Source organism: Lissotriton helveticus, chromosome 7, assembly GCF_964261635.1.
Source record: "Lissotriton helveticus chromosome 7, aLisHel1.1, whole genome shotgun sequence".
NCBI classification, from domain to species: Eukaryota; Metazoa; Chordata; class Amphibia; order Caudata; family Salamandridae; genus Lissotriton; species Lissotriton helveticus.
In genome coordinates this window covers 140,673,586-140,701,118 of record NC_136068.1, presented here as the reverse complement: position 1 = coordinate 140,701,118, position 27,533 = coordinate 140,673,586, and the positions used below count along the sequence as shown (strand labels likewise).

Below are 27,533 nucleotides of genomic sequence, written 5' to 3'. Positions count from 1 at the left end.
TGGATGTAGTGGTGGATGTAGTGGTGGATGTAGTGGTGGACTTGGTGGTGGTGGTAGTGGATGTGGTAGTGGATGTGGTGGAGGTAGATGTGGTGGTGGTGGACGTGGTAGTGGCCTCGTGGTGGATGTGGTGGTGGCCATCGTGGTGGTGGTGGTGGTGGACATGGTGGTGGTGGGTGTGGTGGACATGGTGGTGGTGGGTGTGGTGGACGTGGTGGTGGAAGTGGTGGACATGGTGGTCGTGAACGTGGTGGTGGTGGGGTACGTGGTGGTGGAGGTGGGTGTGGTGGTGGTGGATGTGGTGGTGGATGTAGTGGATGTGGACATGGTGGTGGATGTGGTAGACATGGTGGTGGTGGACGTGGTGGACGTGGTGGTGGATGTGGTGGACGTGGTGGTGGACGTGGTGGACGTGGTGGTGGACGTGGTGGTGGTGGTGGACGTGGTGGTGGTGGGGGACGTGGTGGGGGACGTGGTGGTGGAAGTGGGTGTGGTGGTGGTGGACAGGGTGGTGGTTGTGGATGTGGACATGGCGGTGGTGATAGACGTGGTGGTGATAGACGTGGTGGTGATAGACGTGGTGGTGATAGACGTGGTGGTGGTAGACGTGGTGGTGGTAGACGTGGTGGATGTGGTGGTGGTGGACGTGGTGGTGGAAGTGGTGGTGGTGTACATGGACGTGGTGGAGGTGGGTGTGGTGAAGGTGGCTGTGGTGATGGTGGTGGACATGGTGATGGTGGACGTGGTGGTGGACGTGGTGGTGGACGTGGTGGAGGTGGCTGTGGTGATGGTGGTGGACATGGTGATGGTGGACGTGGTGGTGGACGTGGTGGTGGTGGTGGACGTGGTGGTGGTAGACATGGTGGTGGTAGACATGGTGGTGGTGGACATGGTGGTGGTGGACATGGTGGTGGTGGACATGGTGGTGGTGGACATGGTGGTGGTGGACATGGTGGTGGTGTTGGAAGTACTGGTGGTGGTGGACGTGGTGGTGGTGCTGCTGGGTGTGGTTGACGTTGTGGTGGTGGTAATGGTGGTGGTGGCGCTGGCCGTGGTGGTGCTGGCCGTGGTGGTGGTGCTGGACGTGGTGGTGGTGCTGGACGTGGTGGTGGTGCTGGACGTGGTGGTGGTGCTGGACGTGGTGGTGGTGCTGGACGTGGTGGTGGTGCTGGACGTGGTGGTGGTGCTGGACGTGGTGGTGGTGCTGGACGTGGTGGTGGTGCTGGACGTGGTGGTGGTGCTGGACGTGGTGGTGGTGCTGGTCGTGGACGTGGTGGTCGTGGACGTGGTGGTGGTGGATTTGGTGGTGGTGGACGTAGTGGTGGTGGATGTGGTGGTGGATGTGGTGGTGGATGTGGTGGTGGATGTGGTGGTGGTGGATGACGCGTGGTGGTGGTGGATGACGCGTAGTGGTGGTGGACGCGTGGTGGTGGACGCGTGGTGGTGGTGAACGCGTGGTGGTGGTGGACGCGTGGTGGTGTGGACGCGTGGTGGTGGTGGACGCGTGGTGGTGGTGGACGCGTGGTGGTGGTGGACGCGTGGTGGTGGTGGACGCGTGGTGGTGGTGGACGCGTGGTGGTGGTGGACGCGTGGTGGTGGTGGACGCGTGGTGGTGGTGGACGCGTGGTGGACGCGTGGTGGACGCGTGGTGGACGCGTGGTGGACGCGTGGTGGTGGTGGACGCGTGGTGGTGGTGGACGCGTGGTGGTGGTGGACGCGTGGTGGTGGTGGACGCGTGGTGGTGGTGGACGCGTGGTGGTGGTGGACGCGTGGTGGTGGTGGACGCGTGGTGGTGGTGGACGTGTGGTGGTGGTGGACGCGTGGTGGTGGTGGTGGACGCGTGGTGGTGGTGGACGCGTGGTGGTGGTGGTGGTGGACATGGTGGACGTGGTGGTGGACATGGTGGATGTAGTGGTGGACATGGTGGTGGTGGTGGTAGTGGATGCGGTGGTGGTGGAGGTAGATGTGGTGGTGGTGGACGTGGTAGTGGCCTCGTGGTGGTGGCCATCGTGGTGGTGGTGGACGTGGTGGTGGTAGACGTGGTGGTGGTAGACGTGGTGGTGGTAGACGTGGTGGTGGTAGACGTGGTGGTGGTAGACGTGGTGGTGGTAGACGTGGTGGTGGTAGACGTGGTGGTGGTAGACGTGGTGGTGGTAGACGTGGTGGTGGATGTGGTGGTGGTGGAAGTGGTGGTGGTGGACATGGACGTGGTGGATGTGGTGGTGGTGGAGGTGGGTGTGGTGGAGGTGGCTGTGGTGATGGTGGTGGACATGGTGATGGTGGACGTGGTGGTGGTGGACGTGGTGGTGGTGGTGGACGTGGTGGTGGAAGTACTGGTGGTGGTGGACGTGGTGGTGGTGGTGCTGGACGTGGTGGTGGTGGTGGACGTGGTGGTGGTGGTGGACGTGGTGGTGGAAGTACTGGTGGTGGTGGACGTGGTGGTGGTGGTGCTGGGTGTGGTTGACGTGGTGGTGGACGTGGTGGTGGTGGTGGACGTGGTGGTGGTGGCGCTGGCCGTGGTGGCGCTGGCTGTGGTGGTGGTGCTGGCCGTGGTGGTGGTGCTGGCCGTGGTGGTGGTGCTGGCCGTGGTTGTGGTGGTGCTGGCCGTGGTGGTGGTGGTCGTGGACGTGGTGGTGGTGGTGGTCGTGGACTTGGTGGTGGTGGATGTGGTGGTGAAGGACGTAGTGGTGGTGGATTTGGTGGTGGTGGATTTGGTGGTGGTGGATGTAGTGGTGGTGGATGTAGTGGTGGTGGTGGATGTAGTGGTGGTGGATGTAGTGGTGGTGGATGTAGTGGTGGTGGATGTAGTGGTGGTGGATGTGGATGTGGTGGATGTGGTGGTGGTGGATGTGGTGGTGGTGGATGTGGTGGTGGTGGATGTGGTGGTGGTGGATGTGGTGGTGGTGGATGTGGTGGTGGTGGATGTGGTGGTGGTGGATGTGGTGGTGGTGGATGTGGTGGTGGACGAGTGGCGGTGGTGGACGCGTGGCGGTGGTGGACGCGTGGCGGTGGTGGACGCGTGGCGGTGGTGGACGCGTGGCGGTGGTGGACGCGTGGCGGTGGTGGACGCGTGGCGGTGGTGGACGCGTGGCGGTGGTGGACGCGTGGCGGTGGTGGACGCGTGGCGGTGGTGGACGCGTGGCGGACGCGTGGCGGTGGCGGACGCGTGGCGGTGGTGGACGCGTGGCGGTGGTGGACGCGTGGCGGTGGTGGACGCGTGGCGGTGGTGGACGCGTGGCGGATGCGTGGCGGACGCGTGGCGGTGGCGGACGCGTGGCGGTGGCGGACGCGTGGCGGTGGTGGACGCGTGGCGGTGGTGGACGCGTGGCGGTGGTGGACGCGTGGCGGTGGTGGACGCGTGGCGGACGTGGTGGTGGTGGTGGACGTGGTGGACGTGGTGGACGTGGTGGACGTGGTGGATGTAGTGGTGGACTTGGTGGTGGTGGTAGTGGTAGTGGATGTGGTGGACATGGTGGTGGTGGTGGGGTACGTGGTGGTGGAGGTGGGTGTGGTGGTGGTGGTGGTGGATGTGGTGGTGGACGTGGTGGTGGACGTAGTGGTGGTGGTGGATGTGGACATGGGGTGGTGGGTGTGGTGGACATTGTGGTGGTGGTGGAGGTGGGTGTGGTGGAGGTGGGTGTGGTGATGGTGGTGGACATGGTGATGGTGGACATGGTGGTGGATGTGGTGGACATGGTGGTGTTGGACGTGGTGGTGGAAGTGGGTGGGGTGGTGGACGTGGTGGTGGTGGACAGGGTGGTGGATGTGGACATGGTGGTGGTGGACGTGGTGGTGGTGGTAGACGTGGTGGTGGACGTGGTGGTGGTGGACGTGGTGGTGGTGGTGGACGTGGTGGTGGACATGGTGATGGTGGACATGGTGATGGTGGACGTGGTAGTGGTGGACGTGGTGGACGTGGTGGTGGTGCTGCTGGGTGTGGTTGACGTGGTGGTGGTGGTAGTGGTGGTAATGGTGGTGGTGGCACTGGCCGTGGTGGTGCTGGACGTGGTGGTGGTGCTGGATGTGGTGGTGGATTTGGTGGTGGATTTGGTGGTGGTGGACATAGTGGTGGTGGATGTGGTGGAGGTAGTGATTGTGGAGGTAGTGATTGTGGATGTGGTGGTGGTGGAGGTGGTAGTAACGTGCCTTTAAAATGCACAAAACAACATAAGGTTTAATAGTTTATAAACTTGGAACTGTTAATAAAATGCACTTATTTAAACAATGTTATGTAGTGTGTGGTATATCAGAGTGCACATACACCCTGGGCTTGATGAAAAATTACCTTACACAGTAGGGGAAGTTCATAGAGGTACACAACTGCATTATACTCGGGGAAGCATAAAAGTATGTGAAGCAGAAGTAAGACCCTAAAATGCATCAGAAGTCAGCATGAAGAATAAAGTAAATATATTTAAAATGGAGTTGAGGAAGCATACAAAGAATGTAGACCAGTGTCTGGGATTTGAGAGGGAAGTGTTAAGTGTGTCAGCATGTGGTGAAAAGGGAAACATCATTAACAACGAAGGCAGTACTACGCGTAACGTTTACAACGATAATGTGGTGAAAAGCAATCAATGTTTAGGTTGGGGCTCCTGCTCGCAGATTAACAAAGGATGGTGACACAGATAGTGATCAAAGGCCTTCCTGCCGGACTGTCAAAAGGATTGCTTGAGGGGAGGTTTCCCACAAGGAAATAAATCATGGCAGCGGTCTGCTCTTTGCCACTTTTGCCGACCAGAAGAACCATCTAGGATTGTATTATTCAATTTTAAAACAAGTGTTGCTCTTGTGTACGGCATTTAATAAAGTATATACCGGCACTTCCTTACCGAGCTTACAAACTGAAGCACTTCTAATATAACCGATAGATACTGTGCCTTATGATGGTGCCGTTCGCCCGAGGATGGGTGAGAAGTCACCGCAGTATTGTAAACAAGTTGTGACAAGCTATCAGCGTACTTTGAGGGAAGTCAGGGGGTATAGGTGGTCGTCTGACAACATTTGTCTACAGGTATGCACTGGTTTAGTGATCGGTACTGGGCCAGCACCCCTGCAGCCAGCTGCTAGAACAGATCAGAATGTGTCTACCAGGGGCTGCGAGCAAAGGCAGCGGCAGCAGCATGCTGGGTGAACCCCAGCACAGGAGGCGAGGTGGGGGAGGAGGCGAGGGGGTGGAGAGAGCCTGAGGGGAGAGCGGAGAGTGAAGAGGTGTGTAGCAGGTTGTAAGAGGGTGCGAGGAATGGCCAGAGGAAGAGAGGGAGAATGATGACATGTGAGGCGGAGGGAGGGAAGTGGGCAAAAAGTGAGGTAGGGCATTAAGGCAGACAAAAATCGCTGGAAAATAAAAGGGGGCCAGGTCGGAAAGAAGGAGGGAGTCGTGTTTCAAAGGGGGAGCGGATAAGGAGGCTAAAAAGCAAAGGGCGAAGCATAGAGGTGAAGAGGGAAGAAGGTGTGAGGAGCAGGGAGCTGAGAGAAGCACGGACGTTTAGTGAAGCAAGAAAGATAAGGATCAAAGAGCAGTGGGAGCAGTAAGATGAAGGCGTAATAATTAAGTGCACGGGCAAAAGAGGCACGGAGAAACAGAGAAACTAAATTCAAGGAGTAGGGAGCGTGGAAGAAACGAAGGAAGGGAGGCGAGAACGGCTTAAATGCAGTCATGGGAGAGAAGAAAGGAACTAGGAAAGAGGGAAGTGGAAAAGCAGAGTGGGGAGATGGTGGAAAATAAGGGGGGAGAGGCGGAGTGAAATGGAGAGGGGAGGAGAGAGAGCGCCGAAACAGTCTCTTTCATTGTAATAGGTCCTAAACCTTAACTCAGGCCTTCTTCCCTTGTTCAGTACTTCATTGCTCTCCAGCGAGGTTTGCACTCTGCAAATGCTTGTGTATAATTCCATGATCACGTCTCAATCTTAGTTTATAACCACTACTGAGTCAGCAGTTTATAGCCTTTGGAATACAGGATTCCATGCAGAATTCTGGACAGACTGAATTTATGATACAAGCCAGAATCTCTCTATGGAATTCCTGAAATTGCAAGTTAAATGCCACCGACTGGAGAATAATTGTGCATAACTGTTTTTTCTGCCTGGTAATCCCGATTCTATAGGGTTTAACATACACATGTACTAACTGCTCTAAGCAGGAGGTCTGCGTCTGCAGGGACGGCAGCGTGAGGTGGCAGAGGAGGCAGGGGATGCGGGAAATGTGGGAGAGGGAGGGAAGGGTGTCGCCTGTCGGGAGGGACATGCTGAGAAATTGGCTCAAGGAAGCCCTTTTATTCAAAAGCACTTTTATCGGCCACAGCTCCAGGCAGTAAAATTTGGTCTGCTTTTCTCCTACCTGAGAGATCTATGTGCGGGGACTCTGGCAGCTTGTGATTGCGCAGCGGCACAATTTGGACCTGGGCCCTCTCTTTGCCATCGGAATATGTGACCTAAAAGGCAGGCATCCAGAAGGCGGGCGTGCAATTCTGAAAAAAATACGCGATGAAAGATAGTGACAGGCTCTGTCAGTTAAAATATGAGTGAGATACGTCAATGGGTTATTGCACTTGCTGCAGAGAACTACATAGAATCAGCTGGACAGGGTCTTCAATTTCAAATACTAAGATAGTGCAGCGGACTGATACATACTACTGCAGTGATCGGTGTGTTGGAATAGGGCTGAAATCAAAAGTGAAGTCATTCACCTCATACAAAGATTTCCATATAATTTGAAGATCACTAGCATAGCGGAATTAATGTCTTTACTGGTACCACAAGCGGGTTCTGGAACACCCTCCTCACACCTGCCAATCACAGGCAGACGTCACACGTCCAGGAAACTGTTGAAAAAGCACTTTTGCGAATTCTGTGCGGCTGCTCCAATGTTACTTCCATGTCAGGGTGTGTGTTCCGTTCCCAGCTTCCTCTTGGCTGAATATGTTACTGCAATCCGTTCTTTCTGAGAAAGTACCCTTTGTGTCTAAGGCACCAGCGTCAAGAAATGCCCCTGAGAGGATGCAGTCACTCCACGTCATTTTATAACTGTATGGACGGCTTCTTACGCCGGTTTCGTTTGAGTGCTAAGTGCGGTGATAACTCACAGGCGTCATCTATTCTTAGCTTGATAATGAATATGGCAGGAGATGTGGCACACGAGTGATCACGAAACTGAAAGCGATCGAGGTGAGGAGAGGAAAGGGGAGAGGGGAGTGGGGACATGAAGTGCAGGCGGGGGGGCGGGGAGCAAAGCCTTTGAAGAGCCAGAGTCACGGCCTGCGGCCGTGAATAAGTGAAGTGAATAATTAGGGGAGGAGAACTGGCAGGCTGATAGGCAGAAGGCTCAGGCAAGCTCGTGCACGAGGCGTGCACTTCCAAAAATCCGCGAGAGCCCTTGGCCTTAAGTAGTGGTTGGTTTAGCTGCATTAGGGCTCTTTTTCCTATTCCTGCGGAATAGGAAAGGGGCGAGCCCTAAAAAGGGCGATAGAACTGGTTCCTCCTCCTCAAAGAGGAAAAGGTCTATACTACAGGTTCTTTCTTGTGCACAAAAAGGACAAACAAATTCAGACCCATTCTCGATTTGTGGCAAGCAAACAAATGGATTTGCAGAGAAAAGTTCCGCATGCTGTCCCTGCACCAGATTTATCCTCAGCTGCATCAAGGGGACTGGCTATGAGCCATAGATCTGCAAGTCGCGTACTTCCATGTACCCATTGCAAGGAAGCATCGGAAATTCCTGTGGTTCCTTGTCGGCATCAATCATTACCAATATACAGTACTTCCATTCGGCCTGAAGTCTGCACCCAGGACTTTTTCAAAGTGCATGGTGGTGGTTGCAGCGCACCTGAGGAAGAACAAGGTGTTCGTCTGTCCGTACCTGGACGACTGGCTGATCAAAGCCTCCACGTTTCAGGAAGCACAGCTACATTTCAACAGGACGGCAGTTCTGTTAACCCAATTGGGTCTTCACATCAACATGTCAAAGTCTTTCCCGACTCCTGTTCAGTGTCTGCAGTACCTGGGAGCCTCCATCGATACACTCAAGGCAAGCGTGTGTCCTTCGGAGGAGCGACCCTTATCAATACTTCGGAAGGCTCAGGCTCTGATGTCTGTTCCCTCGGCAACGGTGAGGATGGCGTCCTCTCTCCAGGGTTCCATGGCCTCTTGTATTTTTCTCACTCCACATGCACGCCTCCATATGAGACTGCTGCAGGAATGTCTGGAGGATCAGTGGGACCAGAAACGAGGGAGCTGGGAGGACAGGATCCACCTGTCTCAGCACGCTGTCCAGTCCCTGCAGTGGTGGTGTTCACCTAGCAATCTCCTCAGAGGGATTCCATTCCACAAAGAGATACGGACTCAAACCATTGTGACAGCTGCATCTCTCCACGGCTGGGTAGCGCATTCGGACCACCTCCAGATAGTGACAGATGCATCTCTCCACGGCTAGGTAGCGCATTCGGACCACCTCCAGATACAAGGCACGTGGTCCAAGACGGAGTCCACGTATCACATCAACTTTCTGGAACTCAGAGCGGTTCACTTAGCGCTGAAAGCCTTCCAGCTTTTGTTTCGAGCCAATTCCCTGCTTGTACAGACTGACAACAACAACAATGTATTACCTCAACAAGCAGGGAGGCTTAAGATCGCGCACACTGTCTCGGGAAGCGCAGACGAACTGGCTGCTGGCCAGAGGACTGACGATAACAGCAACTCATCTGCCAGGTGTGCAGAATACTCAGGCAGACGCGCTCAGCAGGCTCGTTCAAAAAAATCACTAATGGGTCTTAAACGACGAGGTGTTGAGACATTTTCTCGAGGTGGGGCACTTCAGAAATCAATCTGTTTGCCGCCGCAGAAAACAGCGAATGCCGAGACTTCGCCTCCAGGTTTTACCAACCGGGGACGCTGGGGAATGCACTGTGGATCAACTGGTCAAACAGCTTTCTCTACGCTTTTCCACCCATTCCCCTAATACCGACAGTGTTGATCAAGCTGTCCCAGTCCCGGGCCAGAATGATCCTCATTGCTCCGGAATGGCCTCGGCAGTGGTGGTTCACCGACCTCCTACACCGGTCTCTCCTGCCACATCTTCGACTTCCGTGTCGGCCAGACCTTCTCACGAAGTTCAGAGGGCAAATTGTGCGTACCAAGCTCTCGTCGTTGAATTTGGCAGCATGGCTCCTGAGCTAGTGCAGTATGGACATTTAAATCTTCCTCAGAACTGCATGGAAATATTAAAATAAGCAAAGAGACCGTCTACAAGGACTTCCTACGCATACAAATGGAAGAGACATTTGGTGCACTTCTCAGGATGCAGACCCTACATCCTGCAAGGAGGATGTCATTCCCCCGTACTTACTGCATTTGGCTCAATCTGGCCTTAATTTTTATTCCATTACGATTCACCTAGCAGCTTTAACTGCGTATAGGACATGCCCTTCACAAACTTCCTTTTTCCAAATCCCAGTCATCAAAGATTTTCTGGAAGGTTTGAAGAATGTGTTTCCTCCCATTAGGCGTCCTTCACCTCCGTGGGAGCTGAATGTGGTGCTGCCTAGACTAATGAAGGAGCCTTTTGAGCCTATTCATAAGGCTTCTCTCCAGCATCTATCCTGGAAGGCAGCTTTCCTTGTAGCTATAACATCGGCTCACAGGGTGAGTGAGATCCAGGCTCTCTGTAGCCAAGAGCCCTATACTGTGTTTCATGCATCTAAGGTGGTCAAGAGAACTCACCCAAAGTTCCTTCCTAAGGTGGTGTCAGATTTCCATGTGAATCAAACGATCACTTTACCCATGTTTTTTCAGCATCCTTCCTCTCTGGTGGAGAGGTCCCTTCATTCCCTTTATGTGAGAATGGTGTTGAAATTCTACTTAGATAAGACTAAGGAGATTCGTAGATCGGATCAATTATTTGTTAATTATGGATCGGTCAGGACTGGGCTTGCTACCTCTAAACAGTCCATCTCTAGGTGGATTGTGTCCTGTATTCAACTGTGTTACCAGAAAGCTAACAAGACTTTAGGGGGTAAGTCTAAGGCTTACTCGACCAGAGGCAAAGCTGCTACTGCGGCTTTGCTGCGCAATGTTCCCATTGCAGACATCTGTAGAGCTGCCACTTGGAAGTCAGTCCATACCTTTGCTAAACACTACTGCCTGGACTCTGATCCCAGGGCAGATGCTCAGGTTGGGCAGGTTTTGCTGAGAAATGTATTTGCACAGTAGCTGTTCTGTCTGTGTCTTCCACCGCTGGGTTTGGTTTGTTTGGGATGGGCTTGCCATTCTATTCACATGATTATGACTATACCAGGGCTCGAAAAATCCGAAACATTTTACTAGTCCTGCAGGTCTAGTACCTTGAAAAATATCCTCAACTTAACTGCAAACTACTTGACCTCCATCTCTGAAAGCGGAGCAAATGTGACAAGATTTAAAGGCCTTTTTATTGCTCATTCGCTTTGTGAGCAATAAACATGCCTTTAAATTTTGTTAACTGGTCACATTTGCTCCGTTTTCAACGACAGAGGACAAAAGTTAGTTTGTTTTCCTACTCGCCAGAAAGGGCGAGTAGGACTTAAAAATAGCTTGCCCTCATTAATTCTACCTTGCAAATGCGAGCGGGCAAGTGGATTTGTCGAGCCCTGTATACACAGAGATCCCTACTACAGAAGGAGTAGTTTCTTACCTGTAACTCCAGTTCTGTAGTAGGGGTATCTCTGTTATAGTCATAAGCAGCCCGCCCTCCTCCCCGGTGGATGAAACGATAATATCCTTAAGGCTACAGGCCTGGCTTAATACACCTTCAAAAAGAACTGAAAGTAACTAGCCTTTGGCTGTGCATCATGGGATACCGAGGGTCTCTGGAGGGTTTCTTAAAGGTACGGTATCCATTTACAGACACATAATGGCAGCCTATGGGGCTTGTCTGTCTAACCCTTCCTCGCTATTCTGACAAAGGATTTTTGTGAAGGGGAGTTTTTCTATGTGAGAAACTTAGCAAAATGTATAAATTTCAGTATTATCTGGCTATCCTTTTTTTACTTCAGGATGAAGTACTGGCCAGTGTAGCCTTGTTAATTTCAGGCTGCATTATATGTCTTTGATTTTCTCTTAAGTGTCTATGCAGGATTGCAGAAGAGGACAACTTAAGAGACTATTTTGATTGCTCCGGGGTCCACGCACATGGGCGGGACTATTCACATCATTATGACTATAACAGAGATACCCCTACTACAGAACTGGAGTTACAGGTAAGAAACTACTCCTAATCTTATATGAGATATAGCCTTGGTGATAGAGGTATGAGCTTTCTGAATAGCACCATAATGCCCCTTCTTTACATTTGGAAAATATAAAAAGCATGAAATGAAGGGGAAATGGGATGGCCGCAATAATGGCAGCATAGGTGTGAAACTAGTATGGCTTGAATTTGTACGGACTATTATGCAGAGACAGGATTCCTCTGAAACCTACTTGAAAGGGATTTCAATCCATCAGTGAAAAAAAGCCTACACGATTTACTGATGCCCTTTTTGCCAATCAAAACAATAATGTAATTACAACACTGTTTTTTCCAAACACTTCTAAACTATTAGGCATGACCCTAGATGATCCTTTCCAAATTAACACAAAAGATTAACAGCACACCAAGCAAGTTATGCTGTACAGTCTTAATTTGGACCACACACAGGAAGTTTCAGACTCCTACTCTGATGGAAGCGGTTCATACCATGGAACGCAGACAGCCATAAGACTTACTAAATGATACTAGCAACACACAGTGTGCTAGATAAATGACAGTTGCAAAACAAGCATTGAAAATGCAATAGGTCTCGCAATAGAAGAGTTTGACATTTTTCGTTTTGCAAATGGATGAGTGGCGTTGCGTGGCTGAGTGGCGTTGCGTGGCTGAGTGGCGTTGCGTGGCTGAGTGGCTGAGTGGCGTTGCGTGGCTGAGTGGCGTTGCGTGGCTGAGTGGCGTTGCGTGGCTGAGTGGCGTTGCGTGGCTGAGTGGCGTTGCGTGGCTGAGTGGCGTTGCGTGGCTGAGTGGCGTTGCGTGGCTGAGTGGCGTTGCGTGGCTGAGTGGCGTTGCGTGGCTGAGTGGCGTTGCGTGGGTGAGTGGCGTTGCGTGGGTGAGTGGCGTTGCGTGGGTGAGTGGCGTTGCGTGGGTGAGTGGCGTTGCGTGGGTGAGTGGCGTTGCGTGGGTGAGTGGCGTTGCGTGGGTGAGTGGCGTTGCGTGGGTGAGTGGCGTTGCGTGGGTGAGTGGCGTTGCGTGAGTGAGTGGCGTTGCGTGAGTGAGTGGCGTTGCGTGGGTGAGTGGCGTTGCGTGGGTGAGTGGCGTTGCGTGGGTGAGTGGCGTTGCGTGGGTGAGTGGCGTTGCGTGGGTGAGTGGCGTTGCGTGGGTGAGTGGCGTTGCGTGGGTGAGTGGCGTTGCGTGGGTGAGTGGCGTTGCGTGGCAATGTTTTTAGAGTACAGGGGTTTTCTTGAAGGCTTCATATTTGAAACAATTTCTTTCAATAAATGTCCATCAAAATAAAATTCTAATGCTAAAAAATAAATAACTTTTTTAATTTTGAATGATCTTTCTCGTATGTTTACATGACAAGTGTTCCCCGATTTACGCGCAACATCTTTGTATGGCTCAGCTCTTGTTATGGTTCTTTTAACAAGCCAGACCCCATGCTGATACAATAAAAGCGGAAGATATATAAAACAAAGGTCCTTTGCCACAGAGTACCCTATTTAACCGCCTCAGCAAAAATTAGACCAAGGAAGATCGCATTAATATGGTCCGCTACTGTAACACTGAGCGCATGTGTTTATACACATCAGTTTGTTTTATATTACACATGACGATTCATAGAAAAATATAAAAAATAAATGCCTTATACTATCAATGGTTTTATATATTTTAATGATAAGCAGCTCTAATCGACATTAAGATATAGGTAAACAACATCACTTGTGCTTGCAAAAGCTACATATAATATACAACTGTTTGTAATACACGCCCGATGTGTATACTAGCAAATGAAGGTAACCTAAAATTCAAGTGTGATTTTAATGTAGACAGCAGACTAAACAGAGGCCATACAAAGTGTTTGAAGTACGCACTCGCTTTGCATGTAAGTAGAAGGAGATGGCAGAAAAACAAATAGTGTGAATTGAATGGCGCCAGCAAACTAAAGAGAGACTAGACAGCCTGTTTGTGACGGGCGCTTGCTTCGCATGTAAGTCGAGGGAGATAACAGTGGAAGGAAAGATATAATGTAACAGAACACACAAAAGAGAGGACAAATAAAAAGTGTTTATAATGCGCACGCGGTTTGCACCTAAGAAAACGAAGATATCAGCAAAATAAATAGTGTGAACTGAATATTTCACCCCCGTGATCGATGTGCTAGCGGGGGCTTGTGGTGGAGAGTGGGGAGAGAAGCTGAAGTTTCAGTAAGCGGGGTTGGGTTCAAATTTGGATGAGTGAGGGACGTGGGGAGGATCGCATGGCTCGGGAGGAGGCTAAAGGGGGATGGGTGCAGGGGGATTGTGTCCCGGGCTGCGTGGTTCAATGGAAGTGAAGGAATGCGGGGGGGGGGGGGGGTGGTAATCGGCGGGGCGCAGGAAGAACTGGGGGGGTGCTCGCATGAGTTGGGTAGTCGCATGCAAAAGCCTTTCATCCTTCTGAGTCCGTTTCGGTTGGGGTACAGTTAAAAGAAAAACAAGTCGGATGGGGTGGGGGGTGGGGGAGAAGGAGAGTGAGCAGCTTGAGGCGCTATTGATGAGTTGTAAATGGTGGCGCCGTCGATAAGAAAGACTGTACTCGTGGCTGTGCCAAGTGGGCAAAAACTCATCAGACTGAACCTTCCACTTGTGCGGTACGAACAAAGCAAGAGGCAAACTGTTGGCAGACCGAGGGCCATCGACAAGAAGGTGCATCCCTGCCGTGTAAAGTAGCTGTAAAAAACACGCAGCATATGTCGGCCGGAGCTAAAAAGAAAAGAAAGGTCTAATATTGCAATGCTGGTCAGCGCATTTAGCGTCACGAAGCCTCGAGTAATGTGATAAAACTTATGTTGCACATAAATCAACATGATGTAAATACAAACAAGTGAAAGCGGGATGTAATTAGGGGGGAGGAGAAGTCTGGGCAGGCAGGATGACTCAGGGGAGGGGGCTGAGCGGGGCAGAGCGGCATGTGGGTGTGAAGAAGCCGGGCCTTTGAAGTGAAGCTAAGCTTCACTTCAAAGGTGTCGGAGGAATGCGGGCGGCTGTGCACGCGCTTTTAAGCTCAATGCACATGCGCATTGAGCTTAAAAGTCACGGGCACTGCAAGGAATCGCCACGATTCCTTGCTTCTTAGTTAAAGCTTGTATAAGCCGCAATAGGCTCGCAAGCTCGATGCGCATGCGCATCGACAGGCGAGACCTAAAAAGCTCTTGTACCACTCTGAATGGGGCACATTTCCTAGCAGCAAAATGCATCAGGCAAAACACAAAATTGCAACATTAAATGATACAACAATATTTGGAAAATAGCTCTATACACATGCTGCAGCAAAATAGCTTCTATAAGCATTGAAAAGGATATTATGCAGGGAAATAAAGGGGAGCAGTTCCAAGGCATTTTATTATTTCTTTGCAGCAGAGTAAGAGTACCCTGTTCGTACATTGGGAGTTCCCCCCTCATGTGCTTGGAGACTTACATGGACTGCCCATGATTCCAGAGGCCGGTAGTGCAATGTATTTAAAATAAAGGTCTTTAGTCAACTTGCAGCTAGAATTCCTCAAAAACAATTCTGCAAGGTCCTAATTTTGCTAAGTGGTACACATGTTGCTATGGGGTTTGGCTTCTCCGCCCAGTTAGTGTGATTATTGTAAGCATGTAAGTAATCAAACAGTTTACTAAAAATAAATCAATTTTTTTTGCACCCCATACATTCTTAAATATTAATTAATTTCTAACCCAACATCGCAAATTGTACAGTATTTTACAGGATCAGCTGTTAAATGTTTGCTCAACCTATTATGCCCTTGAGCTTTTTGAAGGCTGTATGTAACTGGTAAAAAAGAATTCATATCAAACTAAAACAGAAGTATTTCTGTAAATAAGGGTAAAAAAGACCCGCAAGACACTAAATATGTTTGAGCAAAAAAACAAGAAAACCAGGTATCGCTTTCACATATTAATTGTTCCAGTAGCAAGATACATGCCAATCTATAAAGAAAGGCCAGGATAAGAAATACCATCAAGTTACGTGAAGTCATCAGTGCTCTGACTGAACTAAGGACAGCGCTTTCGTGACTCTTGACCAAAGTTAATGCTTTTGAAAGAGGACTATGGAACCTTAATTTGAGATTAGTACATCTGTAACAGCTCATAGTGTGGAACCACATCGCATAAGCTTGATATACAACTCTGAGAAAAAAACCTCATGCAGTAAACCTTGTCCTAGCAACATGATGCGTCCATATTCAACAGTGTAGAAGGGAAGAATAAGAGACAGCTCAGGGATTCATGTTTATGTTTATGAGACTTATAGCGCGCACGCCTACTCAATAGAGTGTCCCAGCGCGAGACCAAGCATCAGATTCATGAGGCACAGTTAAGAAAAAGGTAGGTATCTGAACAGTTTACAGTTGCCTACCAGTCATCAGGAAGGTCAGTGTAGGGTGCTGGACTTGCCCGATCGAAGCGAGGACCCCGGGGCATTTGAACAACACACGCTAGTGTTTCTCTTCTTCATGACCAAGATGGGTTCAGCTGGTCATCCAGGATTGGTTGCATGAGGAGGCGGGCTGTGCTCTCAAGGAAAAGGAGGCTTAGCGGTGTCAGAATCGTCGGCGGTGTTGAGAAAAGCGAAACGCGTGTAAGGGATGTGGATGAAGGCGCGATGGACATGATAGCCGAGGTCGAAGGTTAGGCGAGTCCTGAGGAAAAGACGGAGAGAGGTAATCCACACGGTTGTGGAGTCACAGAGTACGGTGGCCAGGAGGGAGAGCACTCGAGGGAGGACGCACTGGGCAATACCGCTGGGACTCCGGACGTGGGAGTAGGTTTGGATTTATGCGAGCTCGTTTCTGGCACAGGGATGGTGCAGGATACTTAGGACAATTTGGAAAGAAGGGGACCCCTACTACTAATGCATTCACTACTTGTAGGGAATAATTTGAACTCTTTTTTATTAAGCAGACAGTAGTGAGCTAAATTAGTAAGCCAACAAACCAAAGGAAACCATACACATAATTAAATAAGTATTATGACATGTTATTAGAACTGATCAAAACAAGACTTGCTGTTTGTATATTTTCCATCCACCGCTTTGCTTACTCCACTAGCCCCACTTAACATCATTGTCATTTGTGTTGTTAATTTTTTCCTTTTCTACTTGTGGTTTAGTATGTCTTCACATATTTTTTGAATTATATAATGTTTGTCTTTGATCTTTTAATGCAATATATGTATATTTATATATAAGAAATGTTCAACAAAAATGAAGAAAATAATTTAAATAAAGCAAAAAAATCAATTTATATACAAACAGCAAGTCTTGTTTTGATCAGTTCTAATAACATGTCATAATACTTATTTAATTATGTGTATGGTTTCCTTGGGTTTGTTGGCTTACTAATTTAGCTCACTACTGTCTGCTTTATAAAAAAGCATGATACTTAGGATTCAGTTCCCTACACCAGCAAGCCTCACATACAGTTCAGTTGTGGGGAGGAAATAGTGGCATGGCACAGAGACCACCCACTGCACTTCGCATAAGAATCCGCGTTTTTTCCTTAAGCCGGCTCTTACGGCCTGTTGTATTCACGGAGGTGTTTTCTTGGTGAAGGGTGAAGAAACCTAGAGAACTGAACAGTAATGGTCTTTTAATTTGCTTTGAAGAGACGATTGTTTGTGCATCATGGACATCTAATCAAGAGTTTTCCTATCATGTCAATAATAAAGGATAGAAGTGATTCAGTAAACTGAGTGGCCCTCATTCCTTGTCCTGTCACAGTCAGTCTCTGAACGTGTTGTTTGTGTTTTGAGTACTACGGTGTCAGACTATTGATAAATTAACAGTTCGACTGCCATCTTGTGAAATGTGTAACATCATAACTGTTGTCACCTGGTAACAGGTGTGTATATGGCTCAATCATATGAATCTATGAGTCGTATGTGTGGGTCATTATGCGGAACCTGAACTGGGTCAGTGTGGTATGGTGTAAGTATCTTGGAGTGACACTGTCAATAAGTTCATATCATCCACATTGCACCACTGCTAATGTTTCATATCTGGAGAAAATGTTGTTGCTCTGCTTTGCCCAAAGGAGAAAGCAGTGCTGCTTGTGAAAGGCAAATATAATGTTGCGGCTGTCAATAAAAGACTGGATCAATATAGCAAGTAAAAATTACATGTGTACCAATTTAAACACTGTAATATCGTGGAATTCTCACAGCAATATCTGATGATCCTCCCATGTGTTTAGCAATGTTTGCCATGTTTTACAATGGCCTCACACTGGCCCAACATTGGCCGGCTGGTCGTTAGTTGAGTGGGTATAGTATACATGAAGGAGAGAAACTGGACCGATACTTACAGTCTTGTACACAAAAAGGAAGCCATTTGTGGAACAGTGGAAACATCATTCATTCAACAAGGAAATAAACAATCCTTGCATTGGCTGTCTTCCAAATGAATTGAGGACTTGGTTCATAATACCCAACAAAGGTTTTAACCCAACAAAGGTGTTAACGACCATTTTCCTGATGACGTGTCAAAAGACAATGTCTAACTGAGCAGCTCATAAGCGACATATGTGTGAAGAAAACACATTTGCTGTGTAATCTTGAAGGAGCTATGATAAACCCTGCAAAATGCACTATATCAGCATGCTGAACTTTGCTCATATAGATGAGGTATTGCCGTTCTGGAAGAAAAAGCATGCATTCTGGCATGTTCTCTTTCTTAGTACATCACATTATTTCCTGTACCTGTCCACGGGAATAAGGTATACAAAATTATACTACTGGGTGGGTAGAAGACCATAATTACTTTAACTAGTGCTCCAAAACCTTGAGTACTACTGGAGAGGACTTTGTTTTTTCCTCACAATTCTTGTAGTAGTTTTCCAGGAAAGAGGATGCGCACTAGCCAAGCACCCAGAAAAGGACAGAGGATGGTTGCTTCCCTTCTCTGATAAACCATCTCTACAAAATTATATTTTGAATACATTAGTGCCAATTTTTGGTTTCTTGACAAAGAAGTGTTCCTGTTCAGTTCAAGTCACAGATTTATTTTGCTTCTGGGCATTTGCGATGGGACCAACAGGTCTAGTAGATTTAACACCTCTAGGCTCCTAGTTGTCGCGGTTTGTTTTTTTGCCACACAGAGGTGATTAGTAATCGGGAAGTCATTGTTCATTTGCATCTGTGTCTTAACTGCAGATTCAGAATGTTATTAGTCTTCACTTCCTCTTGATAGTCTTTGCGGCTAATGAAATATTTGATTCTGATAGAAGGGCTGCTTAGCATACTTAGTGTTATCTAGTTTTCAAGCCCACCAACCTTAGAGTGACAACTTTAGCTTTCATCATGGGCATCGGATTGTCCAAGTTAGATCTGAAAAAGCTGCTAGTTGAGAATGGCAGATTCATAATTTTCTGCTACGCTTTAGGGAGAGCCATTCACAAAGAATTCAGGAAACACGCCAACTTCCTGTACAGAAGATAGTGGCAGACTAGAGTACTGTGCTTGATTGTAGGTTCCGGTAATGCTTGTCGGAGACAGAGTCCCCCCACTCAGAGATTCCAGAGAATCATTTAAAGGAATTGAGTGTTTGACAGACATTAGCAGTGGATCAAATATGTATGTTGAAAGGGTTAAAGGGCACAAGTAAAAGAACCATTTGAGGTTCAAATAAAGATATTGCACTTCCAGAAAACGGTTGGGACGGGAATGTCTCATAAATAGTATACAGGTGTGATCCGTAAACCAGACTGTCAGACTCTGTGTTATCAGGTACCTTTTAATTTTGGCCCTGGCATAATGCTAATCTAGTGTGCGCTGAGTTTAATGGCTGTCCTCGATTAAGCAAGATCTAGCACTTTTTTGGTGTAAGCGACACTGTGGGCTACAGTCACTGTTGTACAAAGTTCAGAAGCCATGTGAATACCCAGAACGATGCGTGGAAATCTTCATGTTTGTTTAGTGCATGCACGTGTATAGTGTGCCTGTAGCATATGTGCAGTAGTAGGACTGTGTGTCTATGGGTCACATACTGAGACCAGTGGAATCCATTTTGGAGAAGATCCAGACATTGCAGTGAGGAGGACTGAGACCGTGCTACCTTTAGAAATTGAAAGAAGACATTGTTGGCAAAGGGTAGCTGGTTAGGTCTTTCTGAGCACCGCCATTTGTTGGGTGGTAGGGGTGAAGACAGAATTACAGTTTGTTGTACAAGGCGAGGAAGTTTCTAGGTCAGGCTTACCCTTCAGTCTTTTCCGGATTACTGCTTTAGAAAGGCTGATAACAGCCGGTTGCATAAACCTCACACTTCATTGAGCCTATGTTGAGGATCCTCCAGCTGTCTGAAGCATCACTTTACACAGCAGCTGTGTCTGGAGAACACATTGAGACGGATGATTAAAAGAGAATAACTCCAAGCGTTTCTGAGGTTTGAGTCAGTGAATCCACACCCCCATCTAGAAAGTGTGTATAAAAGTGGGAACCAAACCACTCCATCTAGTTCCAGTTTCAAGTTCTTCATGACCAAAGAGCTGCTCCACACTATAGTCTGACTGCTGTGTAACCAGGACTAGTGTTTGCTTGACAGCCAGTCTCCAATGGGGACATCCCTGAAGTCTGCCCTTTCTGCAGGAGGAGACGATAGTCTACCTAGTGCCTAGAATCTTGCATGCTGTTAAAGATGAGGATTCATCTTTGGGAAGAAGCCCAGGGTGTTCATAGTCAAAGTACAGCAAGAGAAAGCAGATATTTGGAAAGAGAAAAGACAATCGACCAGTGCTAAAAAGTATGTCCAGGTCTCTCCATGGGTTCAATCAGGGCTCGGATGCTGTGAGGCTTGTTTGGCTCGATCAGGCTACAACTGCTGAGAGGTCCTCCTGGCCCCATCGGGGCTACAACTCCTGAGGTACTTGTAGCAGCCGAATAGGGACTGCCTCTACTTCTTTGGCTGGACAGGGCTGCCACTGCATGACCAGTGCATGCATAAGTAACCACATAACCGCAAGACAGTAGATCAATCTGGGCAACCATATGTAAGAGACGTGGGTTGTGCTAGGCCTCCTCAGCGTCATCCGAACGACTGCTACTGAATGAAATGGGCCTCCGCCTGCTGTAGCACCTTACCTAAATGTCTGTGATGGTTAAGCGTGAAGGACTAAGAATCAATTTCCTACTCACTATACTACAAGAGGTAAGAACTCAAGCAAACACGTGAACTTAATGCACATCTGATTGGTGGAGCACCAGTAATCTGCACCTGAGCTTTTTATTCATGCTTTTGCTATAATTCCTGAAAGACAAGTTTGTCTAGGGGTCACTTGGGGGAGGGTTAGGTAGCACAGAGGACTTTGAGAGGTGACGCGCCACAAAAAGATAATCAAAACCATGGTCCCTACTGCACATGCTGAATTGAATTTTGTAGTATTAAGCACTGCCGTAGGATCAAAATGTACTTTCTTTTCTAAATAGACACACAATGGGCTAAGCAATCAAATTATTGTGGTAACCGTAGAGGAGGAGAGAGAGAGATGTATTTTGAAGCCGCCATAACAAGCTCCACCTCCCCATTACTTACACATCTAACAACGCAAGACTGGAAAGGTTCTGTTAAAAGAGTTCAGGGAAATTCTTCTTGTCTACGATATTCTTGTGCTTATTTATCTAAAAGTAGTTCCTGGACTCATTTGTTTTTTGGGCAAAATATTATCCACTGTGCCTGATGGATTGCTGTTACGGAAAACAAATTAAGACATGGTACCCCTCACCTACTAGCGTTAGGTGGTATGCCTTATCATAGGGACCTCCTTCACCAACACCAAATTGGTTCAGTAGGGTGGGTGCTATTCCTGAACACTTTTTTGTGTGGAGAGGTTGTGGTGAAGGGGGAAATGGCTGTGAGAAAGTATTAAAACTGTGTTTAGCCATAAAATTGATTACTTTCATTGTGCCTATCTTATGCAAGGCTAAAAACAGGAAAATTAATGGTGCGTCTGCTACACTTTTTAGGGTCACTTTATCAAAACCTTAAGTTGGTCAACAGGTGTCAGCAAGAAATTAAGGCATCTCTGGGCTTTCTTCTGGATCATTCCTATTGTAGGAAGCTGGCTCTTTATATAGTGGACCTAAAAGATGTACACTGTGTAAGGAGTCCAGGCAAACCCCAAAGGAATTACAGAGGCACAAATGACACCCCAAATGATCTTTTGTGGTAGTGTGGGCGAACAGTTAGGCATATCAAAGGGTAGTACTAAGCATTTATTGCACAGACAAAGGCAGTAAGTGAGACACACTCAAAGAAATCCAACACCAATTTATGAAAATAACACGTACTTTTATATCAATTTAGACACCAAGATAATCAGTTGAGCACTTTAGAGTTATGAATTTTTACAGTTTTCAAAAATGGACACTTCATGCATTTTCTGGCTCGGTAATATCAGCCAATAGAGGAAAAACGTACTGCATTCAGGCACTTGTCAGTGACTTACGGGACGGTTCTTCAGGACTTGAGGCGAGTATGGGGAAAGGTCCATGGCCACACTAACAGGTCACCTCAGGCAGCTACGTAACATCTGGGTGAGAGGTGCCCCATTCCCTTCAATGGGGTAACGGTCCAGTTAAAAAGAGGCTGCAAGCTGGGACTGGGGGACAAGCCCAGGGGAACCAACCGAGGGGCTCGACCCTTGAGATTCTCCGGCACACAGGGACACCCTTGGTCCACTTCTCCTCGGGCTGTGGTGCTTGGGTGCATTAGTCTTTTTTGGAGTCGGATTCCGGTGCAGTACTCGCTCGCAGTTGGAGGTGGGCCTGCAGAAAGAGGCTGCCGGTGGTGACTGGAAGTCCAGTCTTGGCAAACCGAAGCATGGGCTTAGCAAGTACAGTCTTGGCAAACCGAAGCATGGGCTTAGCTCTTGTGGGTCTGGGTACACCGTTTGCGCCGATACCTCCCTTGGACTCGGGCTCTGGAGCGCTGGTGCATAGGTGCTTTGAGGAGTCGAGTGGCGGATGTCACAGACTCACGTCTTGGTACTTGTTTTGCAGAAGAGGGGCAAGCAAGACTGTTGGGCCACTCATGAAGTGGGTCTCACTGTCCCTGAAGTCCATCGACGTGCAAATCTGTCTCTTTGGCGTTGGTAACAGATGGCAGCCCCCGGTTCACACCCCCACTTTTGGTGGGAAAACTCAGAAAGGCTAGGTGTGCCCATCTTTGCTAACTCCACCCCTCAGGTGAGCGAGGCGAAGCCAAGCACACTTTTCAGTCCCCTCTATCTTTAAGAGGAGGGGACTCTTCCAATCAGGGCTAAGTCTATGCCCCATCAACACGGGGGTAGCATAATAGCAGGTGTAGTCACCCTAGGTAAGGTGCCCACGGGCCCTACCTATTACTCCCCTAAAACGCCCCCTAAATTTAGTATTTAGGTGGCTTCCTATTGAGTTACCTGCGACCTAAGACGAAGGACGAAGACGCCGTGCAGCAATGCCTGAAGACGACGACTGACTTGGCCCCAGGCCTACTGGCCGGTCTCCTGCTTCCAAAACATACAAGAAGACAACGCTTGTCCTGCAGCCAACAACTTCCAGAAACCCCAGGAAGACTGCCTGAACTTCGAAAAAGGCCTGAACTCCAGAGGACAGCGGCTCTGTCCCTGAGAATCCAACACAACGGACTTTGGTGCCCTGCGGATCCACATGTCCTGCCCACTATGCACCCGATGCCCATGTCCAGGTGGCCCACCGACACAGAACAGATTCCCAGCAATCCTGAACTCAAGTCCAACATTGGCTGACCCACGATGACGCCTGCAACCTAAATCCAGACGCTCCCCCTGATCCAGACTGACTCTGGTAAGAAAACTCCAGCATCTAAAAGCGCCCCTGTACCCGAAGCTCTGGTGCCTTGGTGAGCTGAACTGATGGTGCCCCTATGACCCCCTACATCTCTACTTACCTCTACTGTCATCGGTCTTTCTCCTACAACATCCGGTTCGACACCTGTATCCTGTTTGTCAAAAACAGGTAACTCATTGAAAAGCATTGGGCACCTGACGCTGAAATTGCACCTTGCACCCGGCCACCCCTGTGTTGCTGGTGGTGTATGTTTGGTGCTGCTTTGTGCCCCCTCCCTGCTTAACCTAACCTCAAAGCTTGGCCCCTGCAACTAATCTACTTACCTGCGCAGTGTGGTTTTGAGCAGCCCCAGTCTACATTGAAAAGCACTGGGCTGAACTCGGATTCTGACCTCTGCATCCGGCCGCTCCAATGCTGCTGGTGGTGCAGTTTTGGTACTCACCTGACCCTTGCCCTTTGCTGACCTTTGGTCCCGAAGACTGAAACGGTAAGTGTTGTACTTACCTCTTAAACTGCATTATTGTTTTCCTCTATAGCATAACACTAAACTGTTCAGAAATTGCAGTTTGTCAAATTTTTTAAGTGAAAAGTATTAAAATAAAATACAACAAAGCTTATTTTTATAAAAGTGGTGTGGATCTCCTTTTTGAGCCGTGTGACCATTATTGGTTACGGTTGTGCAATAAATGTCTTGCCCTTCTCTGTGTTAAGCCTACTCGCCCACTCTACCACTTCTCTGTGTTAAGCCTAAGGCTGCTCGCCCACTCTACCACTAAGAACACTTTGCGTTTTACATTGAGCCCTGTACACTTTTAGGGCACTCCTGGACTCTGTGCACGTTATAAGCACCTAGTAGCATACCATTACAGAACCAGCTTCCTTCACCTGTTCACTTGCAATATTTAGCAATAGAACTAGACATCACAGGGGCACATCTGCAGGAGCAGATCTGTCCTCACATAAAATATAATGCATCCTGCCTTGGAGCTCAAGGCCTGCTGTAGGGGTGACTTACATATATGAGATGCAGGGACTTTGACAGGACACACAGGAGTGTGTCGCGTCATGTTTTCACTCATGGTTTGCACAATATCATGCAACCTGCTCTAGCAGTCTTTGTGGAATTTGTAGGTGGGTCTCTTAGGGTGGTATAATATATGCTCAGCTCTTGGGGACCCTCTTTGGTACCCCTACCCTAGGTACCTGGAGTACCATTTACTAGTGATTTGCATGGGATGCTCTAGTACTACTGTAGCACTATTTGACTTTAGCTTGTTTTAGGGAAGGGGCACTGACACTGGGGTCTGGTTAGCACGCCTAAGTGCACTGTCAGAGTCGAAAATCAGCATCTAGTAGTTAAAAAGGGGGCAAAACGTGGGGGGTAACTGCAACAAAAGCCCAGTTGCCTACACCTATCTTCCCTGGCTGCTTTCTGCTCATTGTGAAGAATAGCAACACATCTGTTACCAACTGCAATATTCTCATGGTACAATTCAATAAAAATAGTTCCCCTCGGACTTTCAGATCTCTTAGGAATTCAAAAGGAATCTTTCCTCAATATTATGCCTAGCACGCTGTTAATTACAGATTTCTTCCTATAATTTTTGTTAAAAAATATATAACTATATTTCAATATAAAAATTCCAATTACCGTATAATTATTTCCTTAGCTCATATTACATTAATACATTAAAGGAACAATAAACATTACAACACAATTTTCACCCTATATATTATTAATTACAGTTCATAGTATTAATTATTCTTTTCTATGTGAATAGAAGACCATCTTTTATTTATTTGTACTAAGGTAAATATTTGTATGTATTATTAAACTTCTGTTCAGAAACGTAATCAGCTTTTCCAGTAGCAAATGTTCTGTGTTAAACCAACGGGCTATAACATGTTCACAAAAGGTAACGACTGCACATTACAGCAGCTTTTCTTTTTTATTATATTTATAGAGGCTAGCATATTGTAGATCGGTTTGCAGGCCTAAACAAAAGTCTCAGCATTTTAAATGTAATATGTTAGAAGTACCTCGTGTAATGGTTTGACAGCATAGATTAATTTGCTTTCTGAGTCAAGAACTTAATGAAAACTGCAGGGTCAAGGATAATGTTGTCAAATAGGTAGCTGACTAATAGTTTGAGGGTTTTTAAAAAAAATAAAAGTTCTTAATTTGAAGAGACGTGTTAGCAAGACATGTCACATGTTGCTTTCTTTTTGCTGGCTCATCTGCTTTTAAAAAAAATGATTTCACCCTACTTTTTAAAATGTATTTATTTTAATTTAACAATCCATCTTGGATCTGTAAATTTTTTTTTTTTAAAGAATGATTTCCACATCATTTTGTAGGTGCACATGCTTAATGAAGGCATGAGGGTGTACTTAGTGACTCATAAGTGTCCCTATAAAAATGACGCAGCTAAGTCATCACACCTTTTTTTGTTTAAATGTTAGTCTGTTGTAACCTTTATATAATACACCGTAATAGAATGATTATATTCAATTATACAATGCATGCTGTATAAATGAAACAAACAATTAGATATGAAACTATCTGTTCATTCTTTCGAGTAAAAGGTTTATTTCATTGTATTTGTCACATTCAAGCCATAGACACAGCTTCAAAAGTCCACAATTCTAAATTACCATAACAGATAATAAAAGAATACATAAGAATTTGTATCATATCCAAAACATTCAAATAGGCAGCAGATCATTAGCCTTTCAGATACATTTCTAATTGGCATTTGAATTTAATCAAACTGTTACTGTATCTTTAGCATGCCAGAAAGGAGTTCCATAAAGCAGCTCTAACTGTAGTGAACATATTTTTTACCAGGCATTAACCAGTTTCCATTTTGGAACAACTAATTTAGACACTGCAGCTGAGCAATGCTATCTCATAGGCGGTTTAACTTGAAAGCCATTGTTTAAGAATTCTTGACGTGTTGATGTAGCACTGTGCAAATAAGAGTTAAAGCCCTAAAGGGAATTAGGACTTCTACAGGTAACCAAGCTAAGGTGAACCAATAACCTGGTTTGTGACTATATTCATTTACTCTGCGAACATTTACAGCTTCCTCGTTTTCAGCAACTAGCATGCCTTCTTCTCAGATTGCTATGGCTTCTGTAAAAGTGAGCACTAACACAATATTAACTCTAGAAAGGACAGACATTGCATTTAATAATGAAAGCAGATGGATGGCCTAGAGTAGTTGTGGAATGTTGCATAGTTTGGTCAAATGATAAGGGGCTGCTTTAGTAACTAAACGTGTTTGAGAAATGAAAAGATAATTCCAGATAAAACTTAATCCCCAAATTCCTAACCTTATACGCTGGCTTTGGTGAGGGCTCAAAATAAACATCTTGATTTACACACAAAAGTAAAATATCCGTTTTACTGGTGTTTAAGCATAGTCTATTTAAGTTCTTACAGTCTTGTACAGCTGTTTAACATGACTGAGCTTCCAGCATCTCTTCCAATTGACCATGAAGATCTACCACGATTTGGGTAACATCTGCATACATTTGCTATTGAAGACCATGGTCTTGAATACTGAATAAAAACATTAAACCATAAAGAACATATACAATAAAAAATGCAACGTCTAGAATATCTGTATACTGGCTTGACCAGTTTTTGGATGCTTATTGAGTAGAAAACTAGATTGAGAAAATAAATGAAATGCGGTTAAGATAACCATACTTTAACAACCCTGCATTATGTAAAAAAATACAGCTCCCTTAGCAACCCAAGTTTTACTTACATATGACAATAAGGATCATGCAGAAGAGCTGAATCCCTGACCCGAGAAGTGAGCTGAGGATCATAGGATACTGGGGTGGTCGGAAAACATCTCCATGTACGAGTTTCCACCCAGATTCTTCCATGGTATCTTCCTGATTTTCAGGAGAGAAAATGCACAAGAGAAATATTTATTCTCCACATTCAAACCACTCATACCAATGACAAGCAGACCATCCCACTTCCATATATAATTTTCTAAAAACGTTTTGCAGGGCCTTTCACTTATGCAAAAACATCCAACATTAAAAGGCCTGAGCCCACTCAATAACAATCATGTCAGTGACTCGTTAGACAAAAGAAGATTTAAGAACACATACAATATCATCTTCCTTGTTGTAGTTTGCAATGTCTTTCCGCAACGTCCGGATAATAATCATACTCAGTATACCTGAAAGAGGGAGGAAAAAGCAAATTCAAGCTTTAATGCTTGTACTCGGGAAAGCAAAGCACACCACGCTATAATCTGTGTTTGCATAGCTGGTATACATAATTTAAGTGCCCACTGGATTGACTGCTGAGCCCCCATACACAGCCCATTTAAATAATTCCACCAATGTTCTTTTACAAAGTTAAAAATAATCTTACGGCGTACACCACAGACAAGGGTTTGAACCTCTCCATCACTTTAATATGGAGTTTTTTGTGGTGGACTGCTA

General features: G+C 47.2%; 1 protein-coding gene across 1 annotated transcript in view; it reads right to left on the bottom strand.

Moving 5' to 3' along the window:
* Positions 1 to 27,533, bottom strand: part of TM9SF4 (transmembrane 9 superfamily member 4) — a 144,455-nt gene that overhangs the window by 15,646 nt on the left and 101,276 nt on the right. Inside the window, exons 9-10 of the mRNA XM_078651776.1 lie at positions 27,195 to 27,265; positions 26,837 to 26,969 (exon numbers count right to left, since the gene is read on the bottom strand). Of these exons, the coding sequence (XP_078507902.1) occupies positions 26,837 to 26,969; positions 27,195 to 27,265 (204 nt within the window). The remainder of the gene's footprint in view (positions 1 to 26,836; positions 26,970 to 27,194; positions 27,266 to 27,533) is intronic.